This window comes from Haematobia irritans, chromosome 2, assembly GCF_050003625.1.
Source record: "Haematobia irritans isolate KBUSLIRL chromosome 2, ASM5000362v1, whole genome shotgun sequence".
Lineage (NCBI taxonomy): Eukaryota > Metazoa > Arthropoda > Insecta > Diptera > Muscidae > Haematobia > Haematobia irritans.
In genome coordinates, this window is record NC_134398.1 from 71346669 (window position 1) to 71374463 (window position 27795).

Here is a 27795-nt window from a genome sequence, read left to right on the forward strand (position 1 = left end):
CATGAGCGTGACTCACGACTCTCGCGTGAGTCTCCAAAATTTTCGTGTGTCACGACAATTTCGTGTCACGTGAGTTACGTCTACCCAGTTGTCAATACCCTCAAACACAACAACATCTCCAATAAGAATTAACTCAAAGAATAACAAAATTGCAAAATAAAAATTATGCCAACCAAGTCATTGAACCATTGTAATTCAAAACCTCATTTCACAATAGAAATTTATGTTAAAGAATTACTAAAAACTTTGAACCTTTGTAATTCAAAACTTCACTTCAACTCACGATACAAATTAATGTTAACGAATATCGCTTAGCATAAAAATCTGTAATTGAAACCTCCACTCAAAATTCAAAACTCAGCAATATTTAAAAAAAGCCAAATCAATAATATTTCTAAGTTCTTATACATTAAGATTGTAAAAACCAAACAATAAAGATTCAGTTGATAAAATAAAGTTATTGGAATCGGAATATGAAGGCCAAGAGGCTCAACAACATCCTATACAGCGGTGATAGCAACTCCAAGGATCAAGGATCGCACTCGTAAAAACGCTGAAAGGACTCATCATAGTAGCTTAGGGACACCGGGGTCCGAATAGATGGACAACGGCCGCGTTGTAGTTTTATGTGAAATCGGAAAATTGTGATACAGAAAGTTAAGTAAGTTTAGTCAGTTTTGTAGTGAGACTCGAATAAAGCATAACGAATTGACCAACAATTAACCAACAATTCATTATCATAATTGGCGCCCAACAAGCCAGACTTCGATGGCAAACATTAATATTATGTTTCGTGGCGCCAAGCAGCGCACACAGCATATACAATTTTCGAGACTCATCAAGGAAGCTCAAAACATTATCAGGTGGTGGCTATAATTTGGAATAAAGTGAAGGGCCCCAGACTTGGTTTTATACGGTATTAAACTTCAAGGCTATGATTGCCAGACTAGGAGTTATCCACTCTACGACAGGCCAATATGACACTCTTGCAGTTCTATGGCGAAGTAGAATAAAAACTGACTTTACTTACGAACAAAAGTGCCATGGCATATGACAGTACCATATCACCGTCTATGAATGAAAAATACAGAATGGATGCATTACACGTCTTCATTTCTGTCACAAAAAAGATCTAAGCAGTGTGCTTTTTTCGGCTCGACCCACTGATCTACCATCAGACTTGGCACTCGCCCAAGAGGTAGAGCGGAGACCATTTCTTTAGGGCGTTTACTTTGCCGTTAGTTAGACATCTTTGACCAATCAGCAGAATTCACACAAGGGGCCTCGTACTTTTGATCGTTAAGGAACCCAATCCACATCTCAAATATCATACCATTAGCTCGGCTCACACACATCCAGGAATGGCGGTATATCATCTTCAGTTAAAGAACAACGCTTTCAATATTGGTGTACTCCAGGACTCCACCGTCAGCAAACATGGCAGCTCGTTAAGAGGAAACTCTTCTTATTGCCAATTCCATTATTCACCTAAGCAGAGAACGAATACTTATTTAATTCTATTGCGGGTTAGACCCACAGTCAGCAGAATTCGCACCTGAGTCTTCAATAAGGGATATTGCCACACGGCTAAAATCTGCCGTAAAAGGCCAATCGACTGAAGTTCTATCTGCAAAAATTATGAATGTAAAGCAGGGGAACAAATCGGCAAATATGTTTGTATGTGAACTGGAGGAACTCACAAAGGCTCTCTCTGCAGCATACATATCTGATGGTTTATCCCAAGAACTGGCAGAAAAATATGCGACCCAAACGGCTGTAAAGTCTTTTACGAAAAATGCGTCAAACGAAAAGGTTCGCCTCTTAATGGCTGCAGGCAACTGTAGTAATATGAATGATGCGGTATCAAAATTTGTTAATACTTGTACCGAATCTTCATCAGTAAGCGACGTAAGGTATTATAACAAAATTAGCGCGGACAAGGATATAGCCGTGGGCGCGGTAACAATCAAGCCCGTAGATATAACAACTATCGTGGCCAAAGTAATGGAAACAAACGTGGCCAAAGCTACCGCGGTAATTATAGAGGTCGTGGATCGTACAATAATAATGTACGAGTAGTCATTGACGAAGGTAATCATTCGGAAAACTGGAGTCATCCCTTGGGGGAACAATAGTACAAAATTTTCAAAGTAAACATAAGTCAGAGCATTTTCGTACAAGTAAAAGAAAATATTGAGAACAACTTTCTTACATTCTTAGTGGACACTGGTGCTGACATATCCCTATTAAAACAATTTAAACAATCAGACCAATACTACAATTATAAGTGGCATTGGTCAAGTTGTACCAGAAAATTTCCCTATACCTTGCGATGGTATTCTGGGAATAGATTTTATTAAAAGATATAACTGTATTTTGAATTTCAATGAAAATAATGATTGGTTTATTATAAGACCTGATAACATCAGTTGCAATATTCAAGTCCCCATAACATTTTCAGACAGTAACCAAAATATTTTGCTACCGGCTCGGTCCGAAGTAATTAGAAAAGTATATTTAACAACAACAGAAGAAGAGTTATTGGTAATCAATCAAGAACCTCAACCAGGAATCTTTATTGCCAGCACTATTGTAAATGCCAAAAACACTTTGGTTAGTTTACTCAACACAACTACTGAAATTGTTATGTTTAATATCAAAAGCATTGCAACTGAAAGTTTGTCAAATTATGACGAAATAAATCTAAGATCATTAAAAAATGAGAGAAAACAAGAAATTCTTTCAAAAATTGATAAAAATTGTCCAAAAGAATTTAAAAATATCTTACTTTCACTATGCTCTGAATATACTGATGTTTTTGGTTTAGAAACAGAACCAATAACAACAAATAATTTGTATAAGCAGAAAATTAGACTAAAGGACCACGACCCCGTTTATATTAAAAATTATAGAATTCCTCAAACACACAGAGCAGAGATAAATGAACAGATAAATAAATTAGTAAAGGATGGGCTGGTAGAACCATCCATATCTGAATACAATAGCCCACTTATTCTTGTGCCGAAAAAAGCACTACCTAATTCCAATACAAAACGATGGCGCTTGGTTGTTGATTATCGCCAAATTAATAAAAAAGTATTGTCGGATAAATTTCATCTACCGAGGATCGAGGACATTCTGGATCAACTTGGCCGTGCCAGGCATTTTTCATGTCTAGATTTAATGTCCGGATTTCATCAAATAGAACTTGATGAAGAATCTAGAGATATAACATCATTTTCAACCGACAAAGGTTCACATCGGTTCACCCGATTGCCGTATGGGTTAAAGATTGCTCCAAACTCTTTTCAGCGTATGATGACACTTGCGTTTTCAGGGCTTGAACCTACAAAAGCTTTTCTTTACATGGATGACTTGATAGTAATTGGGCGTAATGCAAATCACATGCTGGAAAATTTAAAGAACGTTTTTGCACAATGCCGGAAATACAACCTAAAACTTCATCCAGACAAATGCTCATTCTTTAGAACCGAAGTCAGTTTCCTGGGACATTTATGCACGGATAAGGGTATTTTACCAGATAAAAGTAAAAACGAAATTATTAATAATTATCCAGTACCGACGGACGCCGACAGTGCCCGACGATTCATTGCATTCTGCAATTATTATCGAAGATTTGTAAAAAAACGTTTCGTTTTATTCTAGGCATATTACTCGCCTATGTAAGAAAAACATAAAATTTGAATGGACTCCACAGAGTAATGAATCATTTGAGTACCTGAAGGAGCAATTGTTAAAACCTACATTGTTGCAATACCCCGATTTTGATAGGCAATTTTGTATTACAACGGATGCCAGTAAATATGCATGCGGAGCAGTATTAAGCCAAGAATACGATGGCCAACAGCTTCCGATAGCATTTGCATCCAAAACGTTTACAAGGGGTGAGGCCAATAAATCAACAACCGAACAAGAACTAATCGCCATCCATTGGGCAATTCAGCATTTCAAACCGTACGTGTACGGAACACAACCTTTAAAAAAAGCCCAATGTTTATGAAGTCATTAATTATAATGACGTTAAAAAATTCGTAAAATTAAAATTGTCCATAACCCAGTCTTCTTTAAAACGTGGCAAAACCATTTTAAAACGAATAAGTATTGTGGATTTGTATGCTATTCAATTCTTCCACAGGCTTGATAAAGAAGCCGGCATACTTAATATTACACAATTACAAATGGCACCAAGTGAACAAATATTTGAATTTTTCCCCATTGAATATTTCAAAATAATGGACAATAAGATTTTAAAAATCGTAGGTGTAGCGCTACTACCCATGGTGACCACCATAAACAAAAATAATGAAAAAGAAATAAAGGATAAAATCATAAACAAAAATAATGAAAAAGAAATAAAGGATATTTTGACGAGGTATCACGACGATCCTGTTGAAGGTGCTCATACGGGAATTACTCGGACATACGCCAAAATTAAAAGGCATTTTTTATGGAAAGGTATAGTTCGGGACATAACCAAGTATGTGAAAACTTGCAAAAATTACCAGCTTTCAAAAGTTTCCCGACATACAAAGGTTCCAATGACCCTGATGCCTACGCCACCAAAACCCTTTGATATCGTACTCGTTGATACCATTGGGCCTTTTCCGAAGTCCGAGCAAGGCAACGAGTATGCTGTAACAAAATAGTTTGATTGAACATCTATGTAAATATTTAAATATAACGTCCACAGCCTATCATCACCAAACCCTTGGGACGGTAGAGCGAAGTCATCGGACTTTTAACGAATATGTAAGGTCATACATATCAGTTGAAAAAGACGATTGGGATGTGTGGTTAAAGTATTTTACTTATTGTTATAATACAACACCATCTACTTCGCATGGATATTGTCCTTTAGAATTAGTATTCGGAAGAATTCCGCATGGGAAACTTCAAAAATGAAGAGAAAGGAGCGGTATGATACGAAAAAGTACGTACCAACTTTTAAAATAGGTGATTCTGTGCTCCTTAGAAATGAGGCAGGTCACAAATTAGATAATAAATATATATAGGACCATTTAGAGTAGAAGAGTTAGGTAGTAATGGGAATGTAATAAGAGGTAGCAATAGAAGAAAAAAATACTGTGCACAGTGATAGGTTAAAAATGTATAGGGATTAGAAAAAAGGCCCGAATATAAAAATATATATATATATATATATTATAAGAGCAATCATTAATAATAACTATATAATTAATAATATAATGATAATTATTTTTGCAATAATTAAAAAAATAAAAACTGTATTAGTAAGAAAATAATATATGTATATATAATAATTAATAATAACTATTTTTGTAATAAGTGAAAAAAAAAACTGTAAATTTAATAAAATAAAATATGTATATATGATAATAATACACATCAATATAATGATAACTATTATGTAATTAGTAAAAAAACAACTGTAATAGTAATTAAAAACTGATAAAATCATTTTTTTTTTTTTGAAAAGGGAGGTGTAGTGTGCATATGTCAGACGATTACATTTATAACTCGACTCATGCATATGCATACGCCAGACGTCTACAGTCACTAGACACGTCTACGAGTGTAACTCGATTCACGCATATGCACACTCGCTATGTGCAACCCTGTGAATATGCTGACAAGGCATATTCACAGATGTGCACCCCTAACTATAGCTTAGGGATAGTTGATAAGTAAATTGTTTTTGGTTAATTAATAAAGAGGAGACTGCACTAGAGAGTGCATCAAAATCTCTGACAAATTACGTGTTTTTATTTTAAATACACACAAAAAATTTTTTTCTGATTCAATCACGAAATTAATTGATCCAATTAATTTTTAATTGAAATATCTTCAATCACAGAAATGATAGTATCAATTAAAAATTAATTGAAGGCCAATTAAAAAGTTAATTGATCCAATTAAAAAATTAATTGATCCAATTAAAAAATTAATTGATACTATTATTTTTATGATTGATTTTTGTTTCAATTAAAAAATTTGTTGAATCAATTAAATTTTTAATTGAATATTTTTTAAAACTCTATTAAAATTTTAATTGGAAAAATTTTCGTGAAATTTTTTTGTGTGTACCATAACCCCAAGTTTGTGTCAGTCAAAAAATTTATTTTTTAAGTTTTTAACCAAACAATATTTAGTTTATATATAAATTGCATGGAGGAATAAAAATCAGTTCTTATCATAACGTCAATCTATTAAAACGTTTCTCTTTGTGATTGAGCTGTTTACGCAAAACGAAAGCAAACTTCCATAAAAAAGAAAAGGTTTTACCTCCTCGGTCTTTTTTACAAATACAAATAGTCTATCGAAGACTAAAATTGGCACAGTCGATAGGATACCAAAACGTATTAGTATCCCCGAAACGTCATACGGAAAAAGATAAAAACGTTCTATGAAAAAGAACTTATAAAAAATATATAAAAAACAACATATTATTTGTTAAAGCGAAAATATTTATTATTACGTTACATTAATTAATGTCACAAATTAAAACTTGGACAAAAAAAATCAAATAAAACTACAGTGAAAAACGGTACTGAAATTTTAGTAAAAAGAAAATATGACCCAAATAATAAATAATAATTTTTTTAATTAATCCTCCGTGCAGTCAGGTAACACAGCCTTGGGCGCAGCAGCAAACAATCTTAGCTAAGGACTTTAGGCATAATTCCTTTAACATAGTATTGAAAAGCTATAGCACTTCAAAGCCCTAACATCGTTTATAAGAAATGTAGATAACATCATTCCCAAACAGATGTTATACAATAAACAAGCACAGAGAATGTGCATGAAAATATTTACTATTTATAAATATAATTGTACAACTTTATACAAAGCAAATTAGCCATTTCAAATCAGAAGTGAGGACAAGAAAATATATTGAATGAAGTCAACAGTAATATCCAAGTTGCCTAACAAACTTTCGTCACACGTTTTCAAATCCACATGAGAACAGTATTATGTGCCCTAAAACCTACTACCATGGAAGAATCCTTGTTCGAGAAAAGAGATACAGCCACCCCAATATTCACAAGATTTAATTGGCGCAGTCGTTAAGATGTCGCGAAAAGGAATCCGATTAAAGAATCCTTTGTACATTTGTATGTTTAACACGATGCCACAAAAACAATAACATTCAATAGAGTCGATATCGGACTATGCGTCCGACCCCGAATGATCTGTTGGAACAGATCAAAAAAGAGTTTCAAACTTACATACACAAAATGACGCAACCAAACACACTAACCATAGTTCTTGGAACCTATGAGGACTTTCCTAGTGTGCCGCAATCCGAACACCCTAGAAGAAGCCAATGAAATTTTGTTTAAATCAGGTTATGCATATGGTAATCAAATAAGCAAAACAGACAATATTTCCAATAAAACGGACATAATCATTTCAATAACAAACAAGTATATCAAAATACCAATTTCCGGAACAGCATTATAACTCACATTATCAAAAGAATCCCAATAATCATAACCTCTTAAAAACTTCGAGCTCACGATATAATAATTCATATGACCAACGCAACCAAAATTTCCCAAGAAATTGTAGTAATTCAAATGTACTACCAAGTCAACCAAACTTCGAACAAAGCGCACAACCAATTCGGGGGTATGATATTTCGTCCGCCCCTGAACCGATGGACTTCAATTTCGTTCATGACGTACCATCTGAACAGAATTCCGACAATGACCGATTAAAATTAGAATATTCTGATCCTTGTCTTTTTGAAACTGCCAAAAATTTTCCTTTAGCGGCCTCCCGCTAATTTTATAGTATAAGAAGTACCTTATTTTTAACGTTTATGGACAAGCTCACCAAATTTGCACAAGCAATAAAAATAGAACTATTTAAAAGAGCGCTTACTTATTGTTACGGACGAGTTAGGGGTTAAAGCACAACCTCTAATCAACTTCCTAAGGTAAAGAAATATAGAAATCTAATTCTATTGCACGCCTGCTCAATCCGATCAACGAACATATTAGAATTCTTGGACACGACTCTGATAAAAAAATTGATACTGTAGAAGAAGAACTAAATAAAGTACTAACGTTTTACAATAACTCTATACACTCAACTACCGGACGCAGACCCTCAGATTTCTTAAATGGACAAAAAAGTAATAATAGAAAATAGTAGAAAATGTCTGACTCCGAGGAAATTGCAGAAAAACTGCAAAATTTGGTTGTTAGGAATAACCCATCAATCCCTACTAACACAGCCTCATCCACATCTTCTTCTACGACTAGGCAAAAATAAGAACTTAGGACAATAATCAGAAAAGGTGTGTAACTATAATAAATAATTGGTATAAATCGTTTATGTGGCTTACAGGTGAGAGGCGGAAAAAATCACTCAAAGTTCCGTAAAATTAATGTAGAGAAGCTCGATGGCAATCACGTTATCACAAAAAGTGGACATTCATACTTTAAATCCCATTTGAAAAGAAAAATGGCATTAAAGTAATCTCTGCGTTACATAGTTTCATGATGCTTAAAAAATAATCATCCTACTCCTATTTAGGACCATCAAACTGTTATGTAGTTTTATGGTCACGATAAATTGAGTCGATTTATCAGACGATAAATCCATGCTAATCGTATTGTGAGCAGAGAATGAAGCCGCCGAGTCGCGCCGCCGACCATTTTTGCCAGTCGATGCCGCCGCCGAATATGTCGACTCATCTCGACTCAAATTTAGCCGCCAATTAATCAAAAATATCAATTCAAATCAGAAAAATTTTTATATAATTGTCTTATATTTACCAAAATTTTGAACGCAACCAATCATTTTCAAGCTGCTATAATAATTTTGCAAAAATGTAGCTGTAGAAAATTTGAATGAAAAGTAAATTTGTTTGTGATATTGGTTGTACAACTAATCTCATTACCATTCGAATAACTTCAAATTGATTTTATAATGGATAATTGTCCGCAGCTGAATGGACAAATTTATATCGACTTAGCTGTCAAGCCGCCGTCGCCGGAGGCAAAAATTTAGTGTCAGCCGCCGCCGACAAAAATGGGTCGGCTTCATTCTCTGATTGTGAGCCTCATATTAGATTGATTTATTTCTTTCGTATATTAAGATTTATTTGGCCTGGAGTTCAAATTATTGACAAATACTCCATCGTTATTTCCAAGCACGTCAACAAGTATTTTTTGGCAGAAAAATAATTTTGGCATCCCCCATCAATCACGAAATTAATTGATCCAATTAATTTTTAAATTGAAATGTCTTCAATCACAGAAATGATAGTATCAAATAAAAAATTGACCTTTAATTGACCTTCAATTAGGTCAATTAAAAATTGATACTATTGATACTATTAATATTTGTGATTGATTCTTGTTTCAATTAAAAAATTTGTTGATTCAAATAAATTTTTAATTGAGTATTTTTTTAAAATTCAATTAAAATTTTAAATGGAAAAATGTTCGTGAATACTTAGATACATCAAAATTTTCAATATCCTATTTAGATGTTTCGCTATTTCTCCTAAATAAGTCATTAATCATGCTTTAATATGACCCAAAACTTATATTGGATTGGATATTATATGAAGGGCGTATAGTCAACCAAGTTTTTATTGACCCCTAGGCTATATCATTTCTGTTATAATCAGCTCATCAAGCTATATATTATAAATCATATTCGAGTAATCTGTGATATCAACTTCAATAGATCCACGCCGTGGGGTATTGTACGTTTGATTACTAAACAAGAAATCTGAATCTGCATTCTTCATAACTGTTGGTTTAAATAACTTTCGCATTAACTGCAATAAATATATAATGCCAATATTTTTGCAAACATTCAAACATATAAACATAAGTGTTCTTATCAATTAGGTACACACAACTAGAAGATAAAGGGCAGGTAGTTACTTAAATAGTACATAGTGAAAATATAGTTCTCTCTTTTTTTTTGTTTCCTCATATTCTTCAATTTCGGTGCTAGTCTATTAAAAAATTGGCAACGTAATTGTATTTTGTAGACATAAGATTTGCTTACATACTCAGTAACATTATTTCCATATTTTAGCAGAATTTTCCATGTGCTGTAAAAAACAGCGTGCGATCATGAGTATTTCCTCTCCTGCGATGACATAAGATTTCCCCTAACGTCCAAAAGGATATAAAATGCCTTTTTTAGACGGCAACAATCCTTTCTTAAGGGGCGTTCGGTAATTGTCAGTGCCATTTGGATTTTTGGGAGTTTATATCGGATCGTAGGTTTTGGGTAAAGATGACAAAGAGAATCTGTAATAGAAGTACGGTAATTAGTAAATCGTTGTAATGGTCAGAAAGAATTGAGAAGCAAGAATAAAGCAAATAAAATATAAAAAAAAAAAACAAAAAATAAGAAAATCAAAACTAATAAAACAAACCTGAAAAAAGATTGCAATAATAGCACTGGTTGAAATTAAAATGAGATTCCTTTCCATCCATTCTTCGCCAGCCTGAACACAGCCCTTATCGTAAATAATTTTTGCAATCTCAAAACTCTTTAATAAAAAAGAAAGAACAAAAACATAAAAATGTCGACAAATAAAAAATAAAAGAATTAACAAAACGTTCTTCTAGCTTTTTAAATTAACTCCTAAAATCAAAAGAAGATACAGAATCCACTGTTTTTTATGGCTAAAATACGTTGAACTAAATATTTTTCGTTTTAAAAATATCGCAATAGTTGAATTTTTGATTGAACTTTAAGGAAAATTTTTAACACCAAATAGTTGTAGATACGAAAATTGATGTGTACATAAAAAAGACTATTTGTTATGTTCATTTGTAGATGTGTAAATTATTCATCTTTGAGTCTTTCTAGACCAATAAATTATTTTTTACGACGGTTTATGTCGAATCATAGTTTTTTGAAGTGGAGTTTAATAGTGGGAGTATAATAGCTTCGAACAGGATAACCCAATGTCATGTCAGTTTCCTTCCTAGATTATCTTTCACACAAATTACATATATCATAAATTAAAAACAATTACCAAAAAACATAAAAATGTAAGCATATATAGATTAATTAATTTTTGCATATGACCAAAATTTATTCAAAAATATTAACCTGCCAAAAAACCGTAAGCATGATGTATATCCAAATAGAAACAATATGCATTTCCAAATATTCCTCACCAGCTCTTAAGCAACCACGTTCATATATGTGTCTGTCGACAGGCTAAGAATTAACCAATTGTGTTATATAGTGAAAGCATGTTATATAAGGATAAACAAACAAGTAAAGTATTATGTTATTAAATTCATAAATTATACGTTTGTAATTTATCTATGTTATAAAATTATTTTTAATTTAAGATTAACAAGTAATATATTACTTTATGGTATTATTTTTGTTATCAATTGTTTCAATCCATAGTTTCTTGTACCTTCCCAGCAAAAACTAGGTAACCACAGTCATTACACGTTGCATTACATTGCGGTGAGTTATAATGGCTAACTTGTAATGACAATAATAAATACTTTTCGGTAATTTTCGAATTGTTTCTCAAAATGTTATGCAGTTGGTTGCAGATATTTTTTTAGATTTTTTGTTTATTTCTACAATATTCGTTTCTATTCAAGAAGTGCTCATATTACAGCATTATGCGAGATTGTGCATTCGTAGACTGTCAAAGAAGGACACACTGTCCGAGATGGAGACCGTGCGACTGACGAACGCAAAAAGGTTGGTCGAGGAGCACCAGAGACGCATGGAGGGCTCGGTAAGACAAGCATCGACCAGTGTGACTGGGTCGCTGGTGCAGGCGATGAGGGATGTGGAGGTAGACGCCGAAGATCGGTCAGACGGCATTTCATCGTCTGATTCCTTCTTCTTTCTAAGGGTTAAAGAGGCCTTTAGATTGAAGCAGAAATTAGCGGGAAAGGCAGATATGTCTGAGAACGACAAAAGGCGTCTACTTAAGGCAAATGATACGATAAAGAAGTGGGAGCTCACAAACAAGGAGATCATGGAAGGTAATATGAAATATAAAAATGAGTATGACCCTATATTGAACTTTCGCCCAACCACTTGCGCCGATTTAGCCATAGCTGAAGAGGGAAGCAAGAAAAGTAGGGTAGATGAGCCAAGCTCGTCTTCCCTCCACCAGGATAGGGGAAAGATAGATAGTACCGAGATATTGTGTGCGTCCAGTCCATTAGAGGCCTCGAAAGGAATGCCGAGCCTAGCTCGAAATCCCGCCGAGAAATCTAATGGATCTAAAATTCCGGTAGAGGATGTGTCACTAAACCCTGACTCCGAGGAAATTGGACGCCACAAGAGGAACAGAACTAAGGACACGAATTCCACAGAGGTCACTATGGTCAAAAAACCCCGAAAGGACCAAGGGAAGAATTTGTATAATGAGGGCTGTATAAAGGTGGCCATAGTGGATGATTCAAACAGGGACAGGAAGTTAACGGAAGAAAATTGGAGGATACTTGAAAGTAAACTACTATTTGAGGTATCGGAAAGGATTCGCCAAGAGGAGGACGATGCACCTTTCTTTGGCAACATACAGTCAAAGCAGGGGCATAAAATCCTACACTGCAAGACGGGGGAAACCCTTGCTTGGCTGAAGGGAGCCATAGAGGGCTTGCAACTGTGGGAGGGAGCTAAACTGAAAGTCATTCACGAAGAGGAGGTGAAGACACAACCCAGAGTGAGGGTCTTCATAACGGGGCCCATTTTGCCGCAAGACCGCCTACTGGGGTTGCTAAAGGCCCAAAATAAGAGTAACTACCCAACAGATGACTGGGCGATATTGAAAATGGATCCCTCCACCGACGCAGGCAGAAGTGTTGTCATGGCGGTGAACTCGGAGACTTTGGAGAGGCTAGAGACGAATAGCCATCGATTCAACGTAGGCCTTAGCAGCGCTATTGTAAGACCTATCAAGGGAGCGGAGGAGAGATTAAAAACAGGCCCTGTAAGTAAATGATGCTGAAAGTACTTCAAGTAAACTTGCATCATTGTGAACTGGCTTCAAATAATCTTATCCTCCATTTACTTAGGAACGAAATAGATATCGCCCTGGTGCAGGAACCATGGACAAATAAAGGAGCGGTGATGGGACTGGAGCATAGTAATTATAATCAATTTCATGCCAATTTAAATAAAATAAGGACCTGTATCTTGGTACAAAAGGATTTAAAGTGTTTCTTTTTGAATCAATTCTGTGATAGAGATCAGACAGCGCTGATAATAAGTATTGGGGCGAGGCAATTAGTTGTGGCATCGGCCTACTTTTCGCATGATGATGATATCATGCCACCACCTCGTATTGTGAGGGAACTGGTGAGATATTGTAAGGAAAAAAACAGGGATTTTATAATTGGTTGTGATGCGAACTCTCACCACGAATTATGGGCAAGTACAGATACGAATTCCAGAGGAGAGAGTCTTATGGAGTACTTTCTTGAGAATCAGATAGTGGTGCATAACCGAGGAAAGGCACATACTTTCGAAACCCGTACGCGAAGAGAGGTGCTCGACCTGACATTCGGCAATCTAGCAGCAAAATTGCAGTATCGGACTGGAAAGTGTCCAAGGAGATGAGCTGCTCGGACCATAAATATATAGAATTCAGGTTAGGAACAGGATATAAGAAAATTGCTGACGAATTCAGAAACCCAAGAAGGATAAATTGGAACAAATTCCGGCAGCATTTGTTAAATGCGCCGACTTTTGATATGGAAAAAGTGATTGCCGGACCCGACGACATTGAAAAGGCGGCTAATGATTTGGAACACAAGCTGTCAAGATCCTTTGTCAAGTCTTGCCCCATCAGTCGACCACGTAACAAAAGGCACCAAGCCTGGTGGAACAAGGATCTTATGAACATCAGAAAGAAATCTAGGAAATTGTTTAATGTGGCCAAGAAAAACGACAATGAACAGGCATGGAATGATTATAAGGAATGTCTGAAAGAGTACAAAAAGGAAACAAGAAAGGCGAAAAGGAACGATTTCATCCGGGTGATAGAGGAACTTTCTAATATAAAGGATACTGCAAGATTACGGAAACTTTTATCGAAACAGCCTAAGTTTAGTGGGAATTTACAGAAACCAGATGGAACATGGACTGAATCACCAGTAGAAACACTAGAGATGCTACTTGACACGCATTTTCCAGAGTGTGAGTTAAACATGGCATCGGATCCGTGCAGTTTTAAAGTTTTTGAGGGAGGAAGAGAGGAGGCCTCTGTTATTATCACCAGACGAAGCATAAAGTGGGCAATAAATAGTTTTGGTCCTTATAAGTCTCCGGGACTAGACCGGATATATCCGTGTATGCTGCAGGAGTCTTTCGACATCCTGGGGGACACTTATGTGGGACTTTTCAGGGCGTCATTGGAGCACGGGTACATACCGAGGGCTTGGCGAAGAGTCAAAGTTATTTTTATCCCCAAAGCTGGTAGAATAGTACACGGAACAGCCAAGGACTTCAGACCTATCAGCCTGACATCTTTCTTATTGAAGACTCTAGAGAGAGTCTTGGACAACCACCTAAGGAATAAATTGGATAAGAAACTGTCAAACTGCCAACATGCATATTTGAAGGGTAAATCGGTTGAATCTGCACTACATTCTGTAGTGCATTATATTGAGAAATCCATAGCATACGGAGAATATACATTAGCGGCTTTTCTGGACATTGAAGGTGCCTTCAATAACACAAAAATCGAGAAAGTAGTACTTGCTCTGGAGAGAAATGGTATTAGCAGTGCCGTAACGAACTGGATTGAGGCAATGCTACGCCATAGGAACATCGTAGCTGAATTGGCAGACTACAACCGACAAGCAACTACTATAAGAGGGCTTCCTCAGGGAGGAGTGATATCACCTGTGCTCTGGCTGATTATAGTGGATGAGATTCTTAGCGCCCTGAGTAATAGGGGCATAAAAGTGGTGGCGTACGCGGATGACATCGTCATAATGGTCTCAGGTAAATTCTTGGATACGATCTCGGACGTAATGAGCGAGTCGCTGAAGTCTCTAGCGGAATGGGCTAGTGGTGGTGGACTGGGAGTAAATCCAAGAAAAACGGATTTGGTGCTCTTTACAAGGAAAAAGAGACTGGTCGGTTACAAAGATCCGGAATTTCAGGGCACGAGATTGACACTCTCGAAATCGGCACGTTATCTGGGGATTGTACTGGACTCGAGGCTAAATTGGCTAGAGAACGTAGCGGATCGTATGAAGAAGACTTATGCGGCGTTATACGCGTGTCAGAAGCTCGTTGGGGAGCGATGGGGGATGAAACCGGCCCTTTTCAACTGGCTATACACAGCTGTAATAAGGCCAGTAGCGGTATATGGATGTCATGTCTGGTGGCCCATCACTAACCATCACAATCATATACAGAGATTGGGCAGGATAAATAGAACGGCTCTTATCTATATGACCGGGGCGATGAGGACAACGGCCACAGCCGCACTGGAGGTATTGATGGGGATAATTCCATTGGACCTGCATATAAGGAAGACCGCAGAGGTCATACTGACCAGACTGAAGGGCCTGGACTCTTTGGAGAGCACGAGCTGCAGACACACGGAACTGATATCGTACGCCGGACGCCATATAAGAACGGACCATATGGCGCCATGGCATATGTTTGAGAGTGACCTGGACTCAATTATCCCGAGCGTTGAGGACTGGGACGTAAACAGGATACACTTTGGGAGTCTCAACATTTATACTGACGGCTCTAAAATGACAGAAGGTGTAGGCAGCGGAATATACTGCAAGGAGTTGGGACTTAAGGAGTCCTTCAAGTTGGACGAACAATGTAGCATTTTCCAGGCCGAGATATTTGCTATTGCAAAAGCTGCAGAACTTATATCGATGAGGCCGCTATTTAGATGCGATATCAGCATTTTCATCGATAGTCAGGCAGCTATTAAGGCCCTGGGCAATACGAACATAAGGTCGAAGGTAGTCAGCCGCTGTCGTAGAGAGCTTAAGGTTTTCACTGAACAGCATAATGTAACTCTGTGCTGGGTACCTGGACATTATGGCATAGAGGGGAATGAAGAGGCAGAACAAACCAAATTGATGTGGGATGACAATAATACTAGGAACTCTGAGGTCCTGATGTCATTACAGAGGGAGGATGTAAGGTCTATGATAGGCATCATAACGGGACACAACACCTTGGGGAAACATATGGTAAGGATAGGCCTAGCAAGTGATGATATTTGTAGGTGGTGTCTGGACCCCGATGCTACGGAGGACTCTTTTCACTTCCTGTGCCAGTGTCCAGCACTATCTTTCAGAAGAAACAAGATACTCGGCTCTTATTTCTTTCAGACTTTGACCGACTTGCGAGAATGCAGCCTGAGGAATATCCTCGTCTTCATCAAGTCTTCGGGGTGGAGGAGCTAGGCGCTTCCAAGGATACACTATCATACAATGGACTCATTCCGGCCAGAAGATGACGGACACGTGGAGGAGAAGGAAAAAGAAGTTTAGAGGAATCACAATGGACCAACTATGGTCTAAGTGGACACAAACCCGCTAGTTCGGATTGGTGTCAACCTCCATAACCTAACCTAACCTACAGCATTATTCGCCATATGTTGATCCATTGTAATCGGCAAGAGAAATCAATATTTTCGAGATTTTATTCCCTAAGACATTAAGGGGCTATTTTGCATGCTTTGGTATATCTACGAATAAGTGATTACATATTAGGTGATTATATGCTTTAAAAGCACTACTTATTCCATGGCGGATGGTATGCCTGGGGAGAAGTACTTTCCTCTTAGGACATTCATATGTAAATGTAATCCGGGGCGATGCCAATTAATAAGTGGCTATTAATTTTTGAATATGTTATGCTTACCTACAAGATTGCCGGGTAATGAGAGTTTTTGCTGGGTTGTTGCCTTTAATATCAAGTTTTATACCAAAACAGTTATTTTTTATAATTTTATTCACGTTTTGAAGGTCAACAAGAAATTCCCAGATGAAAGCCTGCAATAACTAATTTATTTATTTCCATTTATTTAAGAAATGAAAAGCCTTTAAAAGTCCGATTTAGAGAATTAAAATATACTACTCTATTTTTTCATCAATATTTTAGAGTTTTTGAAGGTACGTTTCATCATAAAGTTATGTTAATTTTACTTTTTATTATTTTTTTTAATTAATATCATTTTCATATTATGCTTTATTGTTTATGTAGGCTGTTAGTTTTTGTTTATTTCTTTATTTTTTTAATACTTACTACTTATATTTTATTTTATAAGATGTGCCCAAATGAGTTTATAATGCATTTTAATAGAATTGCATGTTACTGTATTATTGTTAGTATGAAATATGAAGTTTACGTATTAACCCTCGGACATACACATGAGTCTGGCCAGACCTTTTTCGATTCTAATTGTAATTAAAATACATTTATAATATAGCTAGAGACTTGAAACTTCATATAGTTTATTCAAGAATGATGTACTTTACCTATTTTAATGTACAAGCAGATTGTCCAGTAAATAAAAATACAATTAGACATATAAAATTCGAAGAGTAAATACGAAAAGGGATGGAATCTATCCTATTGGTCATCGTATTTTTCTAAAGCTCTCATAATTTCACTCTCATTCTCACAAAAACTGTTTGAGAAAATAAGAACAAAGAACCAAAAATGAAAAATCAAAAGCAAAAACCATTTGAGAAAATCATAGCAAAGAACCAATAGATATAGAAAATATACCTTAATGGTATGAAAATACGACAGTAATAATGTAATAATATCAACAAAATAGCATATTTTCCATATAAATACATTAAAATACATAGTGGGTCTGGCCAGGCCTCATGTGTTACGAATGTGACTATCGAAACTTGTGTATGAGGGAGGGTTAATTAGTTTGTTGTTAGTGTTAAAACTGTTTAAATTTATCATAGACTTCGAAATTTTATGTCAATGTCAGAATTAAGAGATTTGTATACGCAATTTTTGTAATGTTGTTATAAGTAACTGCATAAGGCCTTTGTAAGGCTTGGTTACAAAGATATGATAAATTAATGAATAAAATTAAAAATGAAACAGCTTCTCTTCTCGTAGTTGGGGAATAATAAAAAGCACTAGCTTTAGAGTTTCAAAATTAAAAATATTTATTGAATGTATAAAGGGTTTGTTCTCGTTCCTTCGTATAAACCATGAACTTAACCGTAACATAGAAATAATAGTACCCCATTAAGAGAAACGAATAATACATTTTTCGGAGAAATCTATAGATTTTGGATATGATCTCATAATGTAAATCAAGATACACGAAATGTAGAAGAATATACAGTAGGAAGCCGAACCGAGTGCATGTTTTCACTTTTTGCAATCTTTATTAAAAAGAAAATGTCGAGCTAGGCTCATGAAGATTGGACCGTTTATGACTGGAAATAAGTTATATGATCAGATGAAACAAAAATAAACCACTTTCCATCCGAAGCAAAAGAACATTACTGGTAATGACCTTGGAAAATTACTGGTTAAGAAATAGTCTCCAAAAACATCATGTTAAGCAAACCGTTACACATGGAGGGGGGAGCTTCATAGTATGGGGATGATGGCAGACTTTGCCACTGGCTAAGGAGTCATGAAAAAAATGTGATATTTTGCCAGTCAAGCTTGTGGACCTTTGCGCCTGCTTGAGAAGAAAGTAGTTTTTTAACAAAACGGTATATCTAATTATTCTTACAAAATAGTAAAGAAATGGTTGTCGGAGCAAAGTTTTCAAATGTTCAAATGGGCACTAAAAAGCCCCGATGTCAAATCCATGGTTTCCGATTAAAAGACGCTTGAGATTACACCAAGGTTAGGTGCAGCCCGATGTATCAGACTCACTTAGACCATTCAGTCTAAGTGCACTTCTCTCTTATCACTGAGTGCTTCCCGATTTCCCGATTAAGCTCAATGATAAGGGACCTCATTTTTATAGCCGAGTCCGAACGGAGTTCCACATGTGGAACCACTTGGAGAAGCTTTGAAAACTCCAGAAATGTCACCAGCATTACTGAGGTGGGATAATCCACCGCTGAAAAACTTTTTGGTGTTCGGTCGAAGCAAGAATCGAACCCAGGACCTTGTGTATGCAAGGCGGGCATGCTAACCATTGCACCTCGGTGGCTCCCGATTACACCAAGCACCAATGCGCAATGAGATCTAGAGCAAACCTCAGCACAATTAGTCGGATGTTCCAAAAGAAATAATAAAAAAATTAGTAGAAATATGCCAAGACGAGTTAAAACTATAATTAGAAACATAGAACTAAATAATAAAACATTGTTGTTGACATTTTATTTTAAAATCAAATAAGCCTGGATGCAAGATTATTTGTATTTTATTTTAATAAATGCTGTAGTATGGGTATATAATATATATAACAATTTTTGATTGTCAGGAAATACATTTTGTAGCAATTGAACTTAATAGACGATTTTTATTAAGCAAATAAAATATGCACTCGGTTTTGCTCCCGACTGTATACTGAATATTCATGCGGAAGTATGACAACATAAAACATTTCAGTAGTTTTATTGTCTCGCAATACGCTGGGGTATGATGATCACATCTAAACAGGCTATGGAGACCACTATGAACATGACACCTATAGATGTACACTCATGATTAAAATAATAGGTACACTGAAGAATAGTTTATTAAAAACAAGATTTATTTCAATTTTACAATATAATGCAAAGCAAAATGGGCATTTCTTATTTTTTGTAAACTCATTAATACCAAAATCATACATTTTACAGTATTATTAAGTAAATAACAAACATTAAGGAACATTAAAAACAAAATGCAAATCATAGGCTGCTCATAAAAATAGGTACATTTCAATGATAATTTAATATTTTACGGACTTAACCTATTTCAGTCCCATACATCTGTGAGTATTCAAAAAGGGTTAGTAACCAGTATAACCACCTCGATTTTGAATCACTTTATTCATCCTGTTTGGCATACTGGAGATTAATTTTTGGCATGTTTCTGGTTGAATGTCATACCATGCTTCTCGGGGTTTCTCCCACAAATCATCCTTATTTCTAAAAATTTCTTTCGATAACTTTTTTTTAAGTTCACTCCAAAGATTTTCTATTGGATTTAAATCGGGTGATTGACTGGGCCAGGTTAATAAATTAACATTATTCTTTGTAAACCAGTTTTTGACCAATGCTGAGGTAGCTTTGGGTCATTATCTTGTTGGAAACCCCATCGCAATGGCATTTCCTCGGTTGCATATGGAAGCATTACGTCTTGCAAAATGTCTCTGTAGCCCACAGCATTCATCGTGTTTTCTATTCGAAAAATTGGACCTACCCCATTCCATGAGAAACATCCCCAAACCATAATATTTCCACCTCCATGTTTCACAGTTTTTTTAGTGAATCGTATGTGAAATTCTTTTCCCTTAGGGCGTCGAACATTTCTCTGGTAGTCGTTTCCAAACAAATTAATTTTCGTTTCATCGCTCCAAAGGATATTTCTCCACCTTTTGCCCCCTTCTTCACCACTCCAGTTTATATGTTCTTTCGCAAAATTTAGTCTCATACCCGTATTCTTCTTACGCATTAGTGGAACTTTTCTTGCTATTCTTCCAGGCAAATTAGCTTTTTGAAGACGTCTACGAACTGATGGCGCACTGATAACATTTGCTATTTCGGCAGCAATAACTTTGGAAGATTTAATAGGATCCTTTTTGGAAATTATTCATGTCTGTTCTGGGTCACACCGCATTGTGCACCACACTATACACTTTCTACACACCACGCACAAAGTTAGTTGTTCTGAGTCACACGTGTGAACACTTTTTTCGGACTTTTAATCGAAAAATATGACAGCTGATTTTTTCTGCAAGCCATATTATTTGCAGACAGAAATTATAAACAAAACATATTTTGCCGGTATAAACATAAAAAATTAAAAGTAAGTGCGTAACTCAAAGCCATAAAATGCCTGCCGGATTTTTGTTAGCAGTGAATAATGTAAGGACAAGAGCAATTTATCAAGAAAAAGGGGACAATTGCGTGATGCCTCAAATCTGTTTTGATTTGTTTTTTTTTTCTATCCCTCCTCAATGTTACTCATGAACAAACGATCGCCGTGTCGTTCTCGTTTTTGTTTTTGACGGCGGAGAAGTTTTTATTTTGGTTTTGGTCAAACAGTTTTTAACATCCATACATTAAAGGAAATTTAATTATAGTGGGCATAATTACCTATTCTGTTAAGGTTTTTCTCATTTGTATTGCTTAAATATTTACAATAATATTGCAAACAAATTTTCTATCGTGGCGGCCTCCATGTGCAGAAAGATATGGGCGGCGTTAGTTTTTTTTAATTTGCTCAGTGATTTGTGCACCAAGAACACTTTGCAGAATTGAAGATGCCATATTTTTCATGCAATAAATTTGGTAAAATTCACTTTTCTTAGCCCATTGATTTTGTAAAAGTTATAATTTAATTACCTTATATTTTCAAAAAGATCTTTGATTTGTTTAGGAAAGCGGATAGTATTCACAAAAATCAAAGATAATTTTTCTTAAAACTTTTTTGTGTTAACTTTTAAAAATTGTGGCAACATTCTACTTTCGAACACACTGAAAATCAGCTGATTAAAACAACCCCAAAATTTATACACCAATCAGAGGAAATTTCGGTTCAAATTTTAGATGGATTTTTAAAATCGTGGTTTCTGACATATATAAGTGACTTTCCCAATAAAATTTGCAAATATTTATAAAAAACATATTAAAGTTTCAGAATCTGTTATTTATTTGTTATAAAAACTTCTAACTTTGCATACGATGGCTGTACACTAAGCCTACACAAAAGAAATGTTCGTGTACATTTTTCAGGTCTATGACGGTGTATAGTGTTGGCCAGAACACCTTTTAAGTGTGACACCATACGTAACTTGTACATGTGTGTACCAGAACAGACACGTTTGTTTTTATGTTGCGTTTCCAATCCGTCCATGTCTGTAATATAAGTAAGGTAAGTTTATATCAAATTTCAAATACCGTGTACTTACTTTTCTCCATTCGGAAACACCTCTTCTATGTGGTCCACATGCATTAAGTTTATCGGCCAGATCACTCCAAAGTTTGTCTTGTACGACTTTGTCCCTTTTGGTGAAACCCATTGCCAGATCTTTATTTTCTTCCATAAAATCTATGAAGATCTCATTATGGGACGTAGTCTTGCGTTTAAACCTAAAAGAATAACAATTTTTCATTCATAAATTTAATAAACACGCAAAATTAAATACTTACATTTTGATTTCTACCTTTGTTTTGATTTGTTTTTTCCAACCGTCCTCAATGTTACTCATGAACAAACGATCGCCGTGCCGTTCCCTTTTTTTTGGGCGGCGGAAAAGTTTTATTTTGGATTTAGTTAAACAGTTTTTAACATCCATACATTAAACAAATTTAATTATAATGTGCACAATTAACTATTCTTTTAAGGTTTTTCTCACCATTTTATTGCTTAAATATTTACAATAATATTGCAAACAAATTTTCTATCGCGGCGGCCTGCATGTGCAGAAAGATATTGGCGGCGTTAGTTTTTTTTTAATTTGCTCGGTGATTTGTGCACCAAGAACACTTTGCAGAATTGAAGATGCCATATTTTTCATGCAATAAATTTGGTAAAATTCACTTTTCTTAGCCCATTGATTTTGTAGAAGTGATAATTGAATTACCTTATATTTTCAAAAAGACCTTTGATTTGTTCAGGAAAGTGGATAGTATTCACAAAAATCGAAGATAATTTAGCTTAAAACTTTTTGTGTTAACTTTTAAAAATTGTGGCAACATTATACTTTCGAACACACTGAAAATCAGCTGATTAAAACAAACCCAAAATTTATACACCAATCAGAGGAAATTTCGGTTCAAATTTTAGATGGATTTTTAAAATCGTGGTTTCTGCCATATATAAGTGACTTTCCCAATAAAATTTGCAAATATTTATAAAATAAACATATTAAAGTTTCAGATTCTGTTATTTATTTGTTATAAAAACTTCTAACTTTGCATACGATGGCTGTACACTAAGCCTACACAAAAGAAATGTTCGTGTACATTTTTCAGGTCTATGACGGTGTATAGTGTTGGCCAGAACACCTTTTAAGTGTGACACCATACGAAAATTGTACATGTGTGTACCAGAACAGACACGATTACTATTTGTCGATCAGTAGCCTGAGATGTTTTTTTTTGGCCTACCGCGCCGTTCTGCAGTTTTTGTCCACTTTAATACATTCTGGACAAAGTTAGCAGAGCGTCCTATACTTTTTGCTATCTGTCTTAAAGATTTACCTTCATTTCGCAGGTTCTTTACTATAGTTCGCTCATCTACAGAACAATGCTTGTTTCTACCCATATTCTGAAATAAAATTGCATTTTGTTCTAATGTTTTCTATTGATTTTTTATTATTCTTACTACTTTACGCAAATCGACACAAAAAATAAGTAATTAATACTTAAATGTTTTAGAAACGTGCTTTTTTACTACTTGTACCTGTTATTATGATCAACTACATAAAGCAATTTAATAAAACCGTTAGCTGTCAATGATGAAATAATAGTAGGGTTGCCATATTTTTGGGATAAAGGAACTGTTAACGCTACCATCTTCACTATTTGGCAAAAATTTTGTGACTCGTAATAAGATTTTGAGATTTATAAACAATTTATATTTTTTTTAATTGGTGTACCTATTATTATGATCATGGGTGTATATCATGAATGAGACCATGGCGGCAAATAAATTAAGAACGATGGGAAGATGCACCAAGGGACAAACGAATCATCAGTTGATAATGCGGATAACTGTTTTGTTCTTATCCCTTGGATTATCAGAATATAAATGTACTGGCCCAACGGTTTGCAGTCCTTAAATGAGACTTGGGCGTCATCGGTGTGTCTGGCAGACTCCTTGAGAGTTGGCTTGTAACAGTTGGTGATACCAGTGACAGTGCGTGATTGTTATGTTACCAAGTGGTAACAATTGTTACACGCAAAAAATAGAAAATAGAGTATGTTCACGATCTGTACCAGTATGATCGGTGATCAGTTATTCTGGGTATAGCATCATATGGGTGCTATTTTAGGTTAAGTTTGAAAAGGATAATTTTTATGTCAATTTGAAGGTTTTTGTCTTGCACAGAAAATAACTAGGAATTTAAAACCGCTTTCTTCCATTATTTTAATTTTCTAAACTCTACTCGTAATACTCAAATTCTGATAGTCTTTCTCACGCCTTGTTTTGAAAAGATCATTCATAATTATTTTATCCAGATTATAGAATGCAATTCCTTCCGATTATAAGAACTTTTCAGTAAGTTAAAGTGATTTTAAAGGTAAAATGTTTGAGTATCTTAATAATGACAATTAACTTTGCTTTTTCATCATCACTGATAATACATACATATGCGGTGTTGTTTGTTTTTCTATTTTGGGAAAAATGTGCGTTTAGTTTATCATCTATTGAGAATATTGTATTCACATTAGATTTTAGTATTATTATTATTATTCTTACATTTTTGTTAATACTTCAGTTTTCTGTCGTTTATTTCAAAGATATCAACTGTTTAAATAAATTTTAAATTGAATTGAAATAACGATTTCTTAGTCACGTCAAATTAAAGTTATTTTTCAAACACCACGTGTATGTTTGAAGGCAGAGGAAGGCTTAAATCACAAATGAACAAAAATGTTTGATTCGCATATTTTATTTTTGCAGTCGTATACTTTTTTAAGACAAAATTGTCACATTATAGCACCAAGTTTAACCAATGCAAAATTTGGCCAAACCAAAAACCTAATGTGACAATTCAATCAAATCGAAGTGTGTTTTTGCCAATATTTTTTTAGATCAAGAGTTTGCTGTTCTTTCATAACAGTGAGTATTTTAAGACTCTATTTTTATCTGAGAGATGGGATCCTCTTCAAATGGAAGGCATAGCAACTTCTAAATTGATGTCATATTACCAATAAAAACTGGAACCTGGAAAATTAGTTTGAAGTTATATATATATATATATATATATATATATATATATATATATATATATATATATATATATATATATATATATATATATATATATATATATATATATATATATATATATATATATATATATATATATATATATATATATATATATATATATATATATATATATATATATATATATATATATATATATATATATATATATATATATATATATATATATATATATATATATATATATATATATATATATATATATATATATATATATATATATATATATATATATATATATATATATATATATATATATATATATATATATATATATATATATATATATATATATATATATATATATATATATTAATTTGTCACTCTTGGAATTAGACATATGTCTTTCAAAAATGAGGTTGTTTCCAAAATAAATATAGTTCAAAAACAAGAATAACTGTTATTGTGGTATACAGTAACATACATCATTCATCAACATTGAAGCCATTTCATATTTAGTAGTTCACCGTAGTACATCTTTCTTCAATATTGAAGTCACTTCGTCAGTAATTCATCATTATATACTAGTGGTACTTACATATCCCTCCTTGCGTACATCGTATCCACATTGTTTATTTTTGATCAATTCGTGAGATTGGCGACGGCAACATGAAAATGGAACACCACATGCCTCCCGACTACCAATTGCACTAGACGAACAATTAAAATAATTATTGCTATCCCAATCTTTAGGCCCCTCTATGCCACAACACTGTAGCCAGTCTTCTTGAATCCAATCGATAAGATTTTGTTGGTCAGGATCTTCACGGTAGTGAATGATGAAGGCTCGAAGTCCTTCAGTGGCTTGATCTTTTATCTAAAATTATGCGAAAATTAATAAATGGCAACATATGTCGGACTTTCTACTTACCCAGCCTTTATCCTTGAGTACTAAATACAATATACCAAAGCAAACTTCAACAACCAGCAGAATGCATACCAATATAATAAACTATAATTCACAATAAATTGAAATATAAGGTTTATTACCAAAATTCGATATTCTACCCACCGTTGCTAATAAGCAGGTGTTTTCACGCAAAGCTCCTATACTGCCAGTAAATCCAATCAGAAAAGCAACACTACCAATGCATATAAGAACAAATGCGGGATCTAACACCAACAATGTCAGCTTGTTTAAATTGCTGAATGCATCCTTTTCATTCCATGCCCAAATACCCGCTGCTAATATAACTAAACCGGCCATCTAAAAATGGCAACATAAGCAAAATATGAATTCAGCGAAATTCCAAAATGATGTTATCACCAGCCAACAAAACAACTTACCCAGAGGGCAGTATTGCAAACGAATAGCATGTATTTCATACAACAACTAACGTCTCGTGTTTCACTTCTATATTTCCTCACGGGCATCTTATATTTCTACGACTATTTTTAATATTAGAATGATGAATACAGGGAATAATCGAATTTCTTTGGAAAATCCTTGAGAACTACAAAATTTCAATAAATGAAAACAAAAAAGTACACAATGCTTGATTAGTGTCACGTCAGCCACGTAAAGTACTGGAATATTGGATAAAGAGTGGTGCTAACCTGAATTTATTTTGCAGATAACACAGTGTTGCCGAGTTTTCTTATGCCGTCGATAACAACGTGTTTCTGTGGAAACCAATAATAGGCTTTGGTTTTCTAGTACTGCATGCAAATTTTGTATGAATTATCCACAACAGCTCATCAGTGCAAATCCCGTTAATGTTGCCAGCTTGAATTTTAGTAAAGGAATTGATTCACTATATCTATTTTTTGTGGTTAATTTTTCGGTCTGCAAAGGTTAATCATATGATATTCCTCTGAGTAGGTTTAGTACCTTTGATAGATGTTTTCCAATTCGAGTTGCACGATGTTAGGTTAGGTTAGGTTAGGTTAGGTGGCAGCCCGATGTATCAGGCTCACTTAGACTACCCTGCCAGCATTTCAAAGTTCCATTTCATCCTCATCGCTACCACAGACTCGTAAATATCACCACAACCATCGCGAACTGTGATGGGGGAAGCATATCAAAAAGTACAAAATGTACATGAAAGTATTTTGCCATCACTACTGTTAGAAGAGCCATTTTATTTTTTGTGAAACGCCAAGCGCAACTAGCTTGTTATATTTTATTTAAATAAAAACGAAAATAAATTTCTGAAAACATAGATATTACGCTTAAAATTTATTCTATTTGTGACTTTCCAAATAGAATAAAGTGATCGTTTTTCAAATATTTTTCCAGGCACGCTGTCTCCATCGAAAATAAACAAACTGGCTGATAGACGCTGCAATATGTAACTTGCAACTTAAAACTCAACATCATTCTTTTATTAATGCAAAAAATTATGTTAAATGTGATGAGATAAACCGAAAAATGTTATATTTATAAGAAATTATAAATGTTTAACCAAATCAATAAACATCTACACAATCGTGTTTTACTTGACCACAATGATTCTTCTACAATTACCTTAAAATTCACTTTTTCTGATAGTTTGCTGGGGTTCTTATTGGCGTCTTTCGAAATTGATCTAAATAGGCACCTAATAATTGCACTGATGATAAACTTTTTCGTAGTAACTTGGCGTGGTACAACTTCTCAATAGTGACGGCGCTTTCCGACAAGTTTTTGATGTCGTATATGATTGTTTTCGACATAGTGGGGATTCTCAGAAGCGCCCC

At 34.7% G+C, this 27795-nt stretch overlaps 3 protein-coding genes across 9 annotated transcripts in view; 1 reads left to right on the plus strand and 2 right to left on the minus strand.

Moving 5' to 3' along the window:
- Positions 1-26646, minus strand: part of Tsp26A (Tetraspanin 26A) — a 90889-nt gene extending 64243 nt beyond the window's left edge. Inside the window, exons 1-7 of one of the 6 annotated variants that reach the window (XR_012719299.1) lie at positions 26404-26643; positions 26129-26323; positions 25988-26068; positions 25655-25933; positions 10409-10525; positions 10037-10280; positions 9906-9979 (exon numbers count right to left, since the gene is read on the minus strand). Coding sequence is in view for 2 of the 6 variants with exons in the window: in XM_075295252.1 (XP_075151367.1) it covers positions 10212-10280; positions 10409-10525; positions 11095-11205; positions 25655-25933; positions 25988-26068; positions 26129-26323; positions 26404-26490 (939 nt within the window). In the remaining 4 variants the exon portion in view is untranslated. The other 5 variants (XR_012719297.1, XM_075295252.1, XR_012719298.1 and 2 more) reach the window with 5 other exon arrangements.
- Positions 11674-13173, plus strand: LOC142227679 (uncharacterized). Of its 2 annotated transcripts, XM_075298124.1 has the most exons (3): positions 11674-12002; positions 12072-12955; positions 13041-13173. In XM_075298124.1, exons 1-3 carry the CDS (start codon positions 11681-11683, stop codon positions 13083-13085), a joined length of 1251 nt encoding a protein of 416 aa, XP_075154239.1. In that variant the 5' UTR covers positions 11674-11680; the 3' UTR covers positions 13086-13173. The 2 variants fall into 2 exon arrangements, with proteins under 2 accessions (XP_075154239.1, XP_075154238.1); XM_075298123.1 differs by having other exon boundaries at positions 11674-12955.
- On the minus strand, positions 21784-22432 carry LOC142225478 (uncharacterized). Its single transcript, XM_075295249.1, has 3 exons — positions 22308-22432; positions 22067-22247; positions 21784-22013 (listed from the first exon to the last, which is right to left on the minus strand). Exons 1-3 carry the CDS (start codon positions 22364-22366, stop codon positions 21927-21929), a joined length of 327 nt encoding a protein of 108 aa, XP_075151364.1. The 5' UTR covers positions 22367-22432; the 3' UTR covers positions 21784-21926.
- Positions 26647-27795: the final 1149 nt, after the last annotated feature.